Raw genomic sequence first — 10,073 nt, 5'->3', positions numbered from 1 at the left:
CTTCTTTTCCATATTTTGGGTGTAGATGTTAAAAAATTATTGTATAGTTATAAAAAAAAAAACATTATTCTCACTTTCACAAAGGAACAATTTTATAATTAAAACAAGATTTGCTTCCTGTTTCTAGAAACGACATTCCGTTCTTTATGACTCAGAAGAACGTGACACAAGAATTGAAGAAATCAGTTTTAATAAACAGTTTTACATTCTTTTTTGTAACAGCACCACATTCAGTCAGCTTCACTTCACTGCCCCAGACTTATGGGGAAAGCAGACGCACAGTATTTACATTCACAACATCTACATTCCTGTCACAGGACTACACGTAATTTTCACATCTTCATGCTGAGGTAAAAGTCTGTCCTTTTACTCTCATGTGAACACAGAGACAAGTCCCTGACTTTTACAGAGTCGGACAAACGAACCGCTGTTTACAATGAGATGTTCTCTCTAAGACTTTTGCAAGTCTTACCTCAAAAACAAATACGAATATATTAAAGTTCAGACAAAATGGTTTCTATTTACAGTGATACTTAAACAGTTTTACATCCTTAACAAAACTTAAGAGTTAGGTATGTCCTCAGTTGAGAATGAGAAACAAACTTACAGACAATAGAGTACAAGTATTTTTAAGTGTGAATATACAGCACCCCTCACAACCTAAAAAGTGCTACATGAATTAGATTTATTATCATTATTTACGGTAAAGATGTGTGAATCCCTTAAATTCTTAAGAGTCTTTGAAAGAGAAACCATAGCATCACAGATCCTCTACCGTATCCTCCACCGATTTGTGTAACCTCTAGCAGTTGCTACGGAGACTCCGCTGTTTGCTGCAGTTGTTTAGAGGTGAGCTTTGGAAATTTATTTCACTCTCTTTGTGGTGGGATTAAAAATAATCTGCCTCTGCGCCAGATCATGCATAAATGCTTTTGTTTTATTTGAGAGTAACCGTTAGGGGAACCATTAACTGTGGAATCTGTGATTTTGTGGAAAATAATTATTATTACAGGATTTTCCTCTCAAACGTCGTAAATATGTTCAAATTGAATCTGCTTTTTTTCTTCTTTCTTTTCCATTTGAGATCAGCTGCTGCATGCGATACATTTATTTGAAAGTGTTTAAACATCTTTACCCGGGGTGCCAATAAATATATAGGGTGCTTTTTATGTTGAGTAAATAGATTCAGTATTACAGACTAAAGTGTTTATTCCCATTCTCTGAACAGGATAGCTTTTGTTCCTGGATTTCTCTGGCTTTCCAAATCGCTCTTCAAGTTTTTCCCTTCTTCAACATTAGCATTACTTGTTAACACATTCATCTTCAATTTAGCGTTCAATGCTTGTGTTCATTGTCTTTAAATATGATCAACATGCTCTTCAGATTCGGTCCAAACAGGATTTCCAAACATTTCGCTGGTACAAGCCAGAGCTAATGATTCTTCTGAATGTGAAAAAAAATGTCTTTGGCTAAGTTAGTTTAAGCTAAGATTCTTAGCTCAGTTTTGAAAAACAGGCCAGAAAAATGATAAGACCACAGTCACAATTTGCAGATAGTTTTGCACACACGTGCGCACCCCCGCACACACACCCACACAGACACACACACACACACTGCTGGGCTTTTTTGTTACCTCAAATGCTGCGTCTATGCTGTTGGGACAGTGGTGTTTACATGCTAATAGCTAATGCTAGCTAGGGTCATCGCAGACAGTTTGCCCAAAGAAATGGTCATAAGCTTGTTATGAACACACAATATTTTACACAATGTTCTATGCATAAATATTTGCAAATTATTGTTTCTGAAAAAACAAATTGGATATTATTAGGTTTTTGTTTTAAGTCCCCTTATCTATGCTTAGCTTTTCTCTGAGTATTCTGGCTTCCTCCTACCATTTAAAAACATGCATTGCATGTGTTGCTGCATTGCTGTTTGTCTTGCTCAACTCCATGTTGCTTTATTACAGGTGGTTATCTTTCCAGGTTGTATCTTGCCTCTTGCTCATTGACCCCTGGAAAAACCAGTTCACCCACCAGTTCAACCCCAAGATCCAATCTTTCCTGACTCTTGGTTATGCTTTCTTTCATTCCTTCTTTAAAACTACAGATTGTTCATTTTAACCCATTTTTTTGAGTGGAAAACCAAACAACAACCCAAGTCGGTTGAATCAAATCAATCCACTTTGGACCTGGGATTATGCTAAAGAAAATTGGGCTGTTTTAGCAGTTTTTACCTCATATGTAGATGTCATTTCTTATTTCTTTCCTCCTGTTGCTCATTGAGACTAAAAATAAGTGCTGGTTTGGTTAAATATGTCCACAATACAAATTTCTAAACGTTTTCCCACTACTTCATAGACCAATCAGCATCATTGCTCGTGAGTTACAACACAGCCAATGTGAGAGATGTCTTGGTGACATCACTTTCTGTTTCTGGAAGGGATCTTCATTAGCCAACCATTTATAGGTAGTAATACCGACGCAGGGGATTTTTATCTTCTCCATCTGAGCTACTGGAAATACCAACTCTGGTGGTCTCGTCTTCAAATCTTTAGAAATCTTCTTTGTTTGTTGAATATTGCACTTCGGCACATTGAATCGAGAAGCTCGGTCTTTCCTGTTTACGAAGACAGGAAACTCAGTCCCAACTCAAAGTTTATATCACGGAAACCATCTGCCGTGGTATATTTGCTCATACATAGAAAACCTATGTATTTTAGCCATTTTTTGGTCTTCTTTGTACACAAAGAAACCATGACAGGCAGACTTTATGGCCGTTTCATTAGTCTCCTGTTAAGTCTTTTTCACCGGCATACTGTCCGGCTTCTGGAGGGAGCCAACATCCCAGCGGATGGAGCGGAAGGTGCTCCCCTTGAAGCTGGCCTGCTTTTTGGTTATGCGGTAGATTTTTCGGAGGATGGCCCGTCTCAGCAGGATGTAGACCCAGGGGTCCAAGATCTGATTCCAGGTGGCCATTCTGACTCCAGTCATCATGAGTTTGCTGTAAGTGCAGGTGACTTCCTCGCCCAGGTGGGATTCGCTGTAGGAGCGCGTGGCTGACATCAACGAAAAGACCTTAAGACAGAAAAAAGACCCAGTGATGAGTAATTCTGTGTTTTTGCATCCGTTTACCTGTTGACACTCAATCTTTTAAAGTAACTCGCAAGGTTTTTCTCTAAAATCACCTGAACTCACTACAGATGTTGAACCGTAAAACAACATCAGTGTGAGTTTCTTTACTATATTTTTTGTAAAACTGAATTTCATTACAAGAAAATCAACCCTCCCGAAAACAAGCTTTTACCCCATCTTGCATGTGATGACATCATAAAAGGAACAAGCCAACAGAGATTTTACTTTTAAGCATTTTACTTATTTCTTTTTCTTGTGTAATTTATTCTTTCTATTAAAATTTCTCCTTCAAATGTGTTAACTTTTATTTTGTGTAGTTAATTTCAAGTTTCTTCATGAATCTTTGGGAACAATAAAACGCACACAATAGCTGTTTGCAAAAAGGGCCTTCACATTATAGAATTGGAGTAGTAATTTCTAGAACTTACACTCAATTATGTCAAAAGTCAAAATTTTCACTATGGATGCACAATACATCGGAACTAACATCGGTATCGGCTGATAACAGTCATTTTTTAACAAATCAGTATGGGTCCGATAAATAAAATTGGGCCGATATAAACAACTGAAATGTATTTCTGTCCTGTTGTCGTTTATTCTGGAGGTGGAGGGGAAGAAGTTGATCATGTTTATTTCGGATGTTAATACTGGCCCAAATTTTCATGTTGGTGCTTCCCAATTTATAAAACCAATATAGCCGATATCGATATCCGATAACCAATATTTCCCAATGTTTTATATTTCTCTACCCTTTTGACAAAGTAAAATGGCCACCCTGCTGACAATGCTTCTCTGCTTTCCCACAATCCTACACTGCATCAATATTACTGTCACATGATCAAACAACTAGCCAAGCCTTCACATAACGAAACACAAACAGCAGCAAGATAGATATAAATGTCAATTGTTAACATCGGCCAAGTTTTACCTATTGAACTGATACTGATATGTTAAAAAAATGACTAACATCAGCTGAGACCGATGTTAATATCGATACATCACGCATCACTAATGCACAATACTTTGTATTTGGGGAAATCCATACTTTGCAGCAAAATTATCTTAGGAGTTGAGAAACTAATTTCTAAAAACTGAGATTACAAGCAATACCAGATGAGAAATACAACAACGTTAAAGGCCTAACTGTTTATATCCAGACTTGTTATCAGATTTTACTCAAGAACAGTTTGGACCGACACTAACACACTTTTTTTCTGCTTCTTTCTCTTTTTGGATTTTATTTATTTAAAAAAATAGGAATAAAATGGTGGTTTCTAAAAAATATTACCAAAAAAAATTCTTGTAGAAGATATTTACCTAAAGTTATAACAGGTCATTGTAGAACACTGATCTATACAATGTTCATGTTATAAAACCCTTATTGTCATTAGCTTGTGAAAATATAACTTTATTCATTACATTTCCTCTTTACATGTAAAATTGGGGCGGGGGGAAGTATGTATATTTTCTATTTTAAACCAATAACTTTTGTTTTCCTGTTTTAGAAAAACTTCATATAGATGAATTTAATGTTTAAATTATGATGTTAGATTTTATGTTAGACCAAACATATAAAGTCTCATTTGAGTAATATAAACACATATGAAAGAGTGATAGATTTGTACTATAAGGAAAACACTTTAAAATTTTGTATTTAAAATTCAAATTTTTGGAAATTTAAATTAGCAATTTTATTTCCAAGTTTTTAAAGTCCTTTTTGCATTCAAATAAAGCAGTATTTCATGAATCAACATAAAGTTCAATTTCACCAATCTGAAATATTAAAAAAATCCAAAAATTTAACAGCGTTATTCAGGAACAACAATTTTGTAGAAATTGTAGAAAATTGTAGAAAAAAAGATAGAATTTTTCAATTCTATTTTTAATAATGACCAGCTTATTAATGGTTTGACTTGATTATAATTTGAGCTTCCATTCCATTTGAGACTCACCAGCAGAGGGCTCCAGCAGATGCAGGAGGTGACCATGATGCCAACCAGCTGGACCACCATCTCAGTGTCATGAGATCTAGCAGAGAACCTCTGGGAATAGGAATTCTTCTTTAGCCGCGCTCTAATGAGCGTCATCCCACTGATGGTGTTGCAGATAAAGGCCAGTGCAAGAGAGCTCAAAGCCAGTCCAGAGAACAGAGTCACAAAGGTCAGATCTTTGGCATTTGTGTCCATCACTTTAATAAAGCACCAAGTACCCGGGTACTGGTAAGTGTAGTCCCCTAGTTGGAAAACGGGCAGCAGGGCCACGCATAGAGCCAAGAACCAGATCATAGACAGGGCTATTTTGGTCCGCGCTGTTGTCACCAGCCGGGCGTGCAGCAGAGGTTTGGTGACGCCGAGGCAACGCTCGGCAGCCATCGCACAGCCCAGGAAGAGCGGGCACAGCCCGAAGAACACCAGGCACCCTCCCAGAAATTGACAAGGGCTGTCTGGATCTCTCGGACCATCCAGGGACGTCAGATTGGCCGTGGTGTATCTCCTCAGCACCAGTCCCCCGGAGACCACATGTCCCGTGAGGTCCGTGACCACGAGGGAGCTGGCGAAGAGCAGGAAGGTCGCCTTGGACCGCCGCCGGAAGCGGGTGTAGGCCTTGATGAGAATGATGAGGGCCACCACGTTGAACAGGATGCCTAGAGTCATCGTGAGGCTCGCAATGATGGGGTTCGAAGGAACGCTGTTATGCGGGCAGTCCACTTCGGGTGCCATGGTGCTGCTGTTGATGTTGGAGTTGAAGTCTGAAGAGTTGGAGTCCGGTTTAATCTCCATGACAGCTGGGTTCCAGGTTTCATGTGGTTCCTTTAGGTGAAGCAACACTGACATGGGAGAAAGATGAAGCGTTAGCGTGATTAGAGTCACTGGATGTTGTAGAGTATCAAGGCAAAACTTCCTTGTTTTTGTCTGCACAGATCGGATTAGTCTGCACCCAAAGGCTGGTAGAACTGCCAAAAATTGTATTCAAGTAAGAGTGGCAATACTTCAACATATTTTTACTCAAGTAAAAGTAAAAAGTACCCATACATGACACTGTAAGAGTAAAACAGTATTTGGTAAAAAAGGTAACTCAAGTATTGAATAACTGATCAGAATCAGTTATTCAATACTACAGTTATTCAATCAGTTAGAATTCATTCAGTCAATGAATATTTAAAAATAAAAAAAAGCTACTACCCTGTTCTGTAATCTATTTTCAATAACAAATGTTCATTAACAATAAAATCCAACTGCATGGGAGATAAAGTATTGATTTCCAGTGTAGGGTGTCACAAAATACAAAGCTTTTCAAAAACTTACTGAACAAACACTACTGCTGGTTGGCTTGTGGTCAATGACATCACAAGAGGCACAAGAACTGAGCTGATCTACATTCATTAGCAAACACAACAGTGGACAAGTGGGTTTTCACAGATTTTGACCCCGATTCTGAAGCATTAGGTGTTTGAGTTCGCTAAGCTCCCGCAGAGTGAATGCAAACTAAACGTTTTATTGTTGGCAAATTTCCCTGAACGCCAGCTATTACTTAATGTTTGCTGCAGCTGTACAGAATACAAAAAAAATACATTCAAAATAGGAATATGATCTGAAAGTCTGTGAGTAAAGGGGGGAAATATGGAGCTAACTTGGGGCCATAAAGTTTATTAAATTTGTTTTGAACATGGTGGGAAAAAAAGGATTTGAAACTGAAAAAAAAAGTTCTCAAATTGAAGAAAATATTTGAAAATTAAAACTTATATTCAAGCTGAAAGAAAAATAAACTGACGGGGAAACAAGGATTTGAAAACAAAACAAAATTTATTTTATGAAGTTGGAGGGAAAAAAGTTTAGAAACTGAAAAACAATTTTGAAACTGGACAAAAACTTGAAACTGAAAAGTCATTTTCAACTTATTTCAACTGAATATTTTTTCCAGTTTCAAATCAGCTTTTTAGTTTCAAAATAAAAACTAAATACTGAAAAAAAACTTTATGGTCCCAATTTAGCTCCATAGAAAACAAAAATCATATAAATGTATGTACTCGAAAGAACTGTTATGATTTATCTTGTCCACTTTATGTGATGCAGAGTTAAGAAGCCTGTGGAAACCTGTTTTTGGGAGGGTAGGGTTTTATCTTCATTAAATTGATTTTTACAGAGCAAACAGCTTTAATCCCTTAGTAAAAACCTTCCAGTCTTTTGAAACACAAGCCACATTGAAGTTAAAAGACAGAAAATGTCGACCATCAGGACGGATAGGACACACGGCCAGAGCTGAAAATATTTCCAACTACTTCCCCACCCTCTGCATTCCCACCTGCACTTACAGCTTTTCAACATTTTGTTTTGTTCACAGAAAACCTGAAGCAATTTTTTCTCTCTCTCCTTTTTGGCCCTATATGACCTGTCGGCGGTATCCCAAACCTTCAAAACCACATGGGCATACTTTAGACATTTGCTTAAAAAAAAACAAACAAAAAACCTAAAAGTTATCTGTTTTTGGAGCACTGTGCGAGTTTTTTTTTTCTTCATAACGAGGGAATCCTGAACAAGTCCCGACAGCTTATGCTGCCGAGCACAAAGCACACATTCCATTAAAATGCAGCAACGACCTGCAGAGACACTAGTATGGAGATCAATTAAAATTCAGTCCACAGCGTCAAGTAAATGATATTTCTATTTTATTGCAAGAGCAATTTCTAAGTTTTTCCTCAATAGAATTCAATATTACAACTTCTTACTTTAATGTTTCATTAGAATATATATTTTTTAATATTGCTGTAACACGCGTAAGACGCATTCTCGTGACATGTTTAAATGAAATAATTTTGCGTTAAAACCTTAACAAACTGGGAATAAAAATGGTTTAAGAAGGGAGTTTCATTTAAAAAATGTGGATTTAACACAATTTTCTTTGGGAACATTAGCATTAAATGCAGGTTTTTTGAATCTTAAAAGGGGGGAAATATATACATAAACCGAGTAGTTATTTCACCTACCATGTAAAAATAGAATCCATGGAGATGAACTACTGACGGGAGTTTGACAAGTCCGGTGAAATTGCCACAACTAGCGCCGCTGCTCAGGAACTCAGTGAATCCAGGTTTTCCAGAGATGTTTTCCCGGCGTAAAACAAGCCGTTCACCTGACGCGTCTCCTCGGCAGACATTGCTCTCCGCCGGACAGGCAGCTTACCCGGATGCACCGCACGAGCGCGTTTGGTGTTCCTGCGGGGCTGACCGACCCTTTTATACTCCACAGCTGCAGTGCGCTCCCATCGCCTGTAGGTGTCTCTGTCACTGAAAAGCCCCGATTCTCCTCCCCACAGGCTGACACTTTGTGAGTTATGTGGAGCGAAAAGCCAGGCAGGGAGACGAATGAGTCCTTAAAGCCCGGCTAACTCTAACTTCACCTCTCTGATAATTATAGACTATCACACCTCTTTAGTTATAAACCCTTACCGCTGAGAAGAAATTTAGCTATGACTAGCTTCTTTTAAAAAGGCTACAATTTTTATGAAGTGATGCATGGAAACACATGAAACAGTGAGACGCTGTGAATCTTTGGCTTTTACGTTTTCGTACATCATATAAACCTGACATGTGTCTTGGTTTGCCACATGAATTAGTTTTGGTCTGATTATAGTTGGTATTTTTTAAAAATTATTATTATTATTTTTAGCTGATGTCAACAATTAGTTGAATTCGCGTTCTTGTTCTAAAAATAAAAAGAACATTATTGTGACCCACGTAAAGGCTGAGTCACCGATCAGCCAGGCTGCATTCCCTCAACAATCGTCATTAATCAGTAACAGTTAGAACCAGATGCACGAGGCACAAACACAAACTGCAAAGGAATCGATGGTTCTGTTCATTTTTTATTATTATTTTACAAAAGAAAACAAACTGGAACGTATGTATGACAAAAGACATGGAAATCTTGAATTGCTTTAGGCCTTGAGGCGAAATCGTTTAATTTTTGATAGCTTTATGCCCCACTGTTCCACCTCTTGTGTTTTATTGAGTTTCATATCTTTCACTATTCTACTTTTTTTTAATATACAGTATATATTTAAGACAACTGATATGAAAATATCAGTAAAATACAGCTGTCCTGTGAAGGTTCAGATGTAGGGAAGAAACGCAGCCTCGTGACAATCTGGCTCTCTCTTCTTTTAGACATACATCACTGACTTTTCAGCCTGTGCAATTAAATGTGAACTTTGTTTTTAAAAAATTCACCAGCAAAATAATGTGTTATAACCTTCTAGTGACCCAAGCCAAAGCAATCAACACTGCACTGCAATAGCACACACTCACATATTTTTGGTCTAGATTCCGGTGCAAATATCTTAGTTAGTACACTTCAATTAAGACAAAGCTAACTTACAAGTAACTAGTTATAGGAGCTTGTTTTAAGTCAATAATTCCTTAATATTGGTGGAAACGTTCTAGTTCCACTGACAGACATAGGAAAATATCTTGCTATAAGTGAAATAATCTACCAGTGGAACCGATACGTCTTCATCAATATATTCACTTGAAACAAGCTGCATCTCGCTGAAAAGCTAATTGTAGCTTAGCGTTGTCTTGTTTCAAGTGTATTTGCACCATAAACTAGACCAAAAATGCCTGGTGAGATTTTCCGTTTTTGCAGTGTCGATTGAGTCTCTTGATCACGTTTCTTCTTTGTGGCATCAAATTTAGCTTAAAAAGCGGCGCTGTATTTAAGAAAGGATGGAACCCTTTGAAGACATATTTCCAATTAATATTGTAGTAAGTAAGATAAATGTAAACACACAGGCACATATTTTATAGGTAGATTTAACACATATCTCCGTTATGATAAAGACAAAAGTCACTCGAGAAAGATTTTTCCTTTATTTCATCCCCCATGTAAAAAATCCTGGATCTTCAGCTCGCCGACTTGTTTGGTTGTTGTTGTTCAACTGTTTGTC

The 10,073-nt window shown here is 37.5% G+C and overlaps 1 protein-coding gene across 1 annotated transcript; it reads right to left on the bottom strand.

The window, feature by feature from the left end:
- Window positions 1-173: 173 nt before the first annotated feature.
- Window positions 174-8,479, bottom strand: LOC116736092 (prostaglandin E2 receptor EP1 subtype-like). Its single transcript, XM_032588333.1, has 3 exons — window positions 8,116-8,479; window positions 5,084-5,958; window positions 174-3,074 (listed from the first exon to the last, which is right to left on the bottom strand). Exons 2-3 carry the CDS (start codon window positions 5,909-5,911, stop codon window positions 2,793-2,795), a joined length of 1,110 nt encoding a protein of 369 aa, XP_032444224.1. The 5' UTR covers window positions 5,912-5,958; window positions 8,116-8,479; the 3' UTR covers window positions 174-2,792.
- Between the last annotated feature and the right edge of the window lie 1,594 nt (window positions 8,480-10,073).

The sequence above is a fragment of the Xiphophorus hellerii genome, chromosome 16 (assembly GCF_003331165.1).
Source record: "Xiphophorus hellerii strain 12219 chromosome 16, Xiphophorus_hellerii-4.1, whole genome shotgun sequence".
NCBI lineage: Eukaryota > Metazoa > Chordata > Actinopteri > Cyprinodontiformes > Poeciliidae > Xiphophorus > Xiphophorus hellerii.
This window is presented reverse-complemented; position numbering and strand designations above follow the sequence as displayed.

Coding starts and splice junctions, on each gene's coding strand:
- LOC116736092 (XM_032588333.1), bottom strand. CDS start 5,911: ATGGAGATTAAACCGGACTCCAACTCTTCAGACTTCAACTCCAACATC. Junction 3,075..5,083: donor TCTGCTGGAGCCCTCTGCTG/GTGAGTCTCAAA, acceptor TTCTGTCTTAAG/GTCTTTTCGTTGATGTCAGC.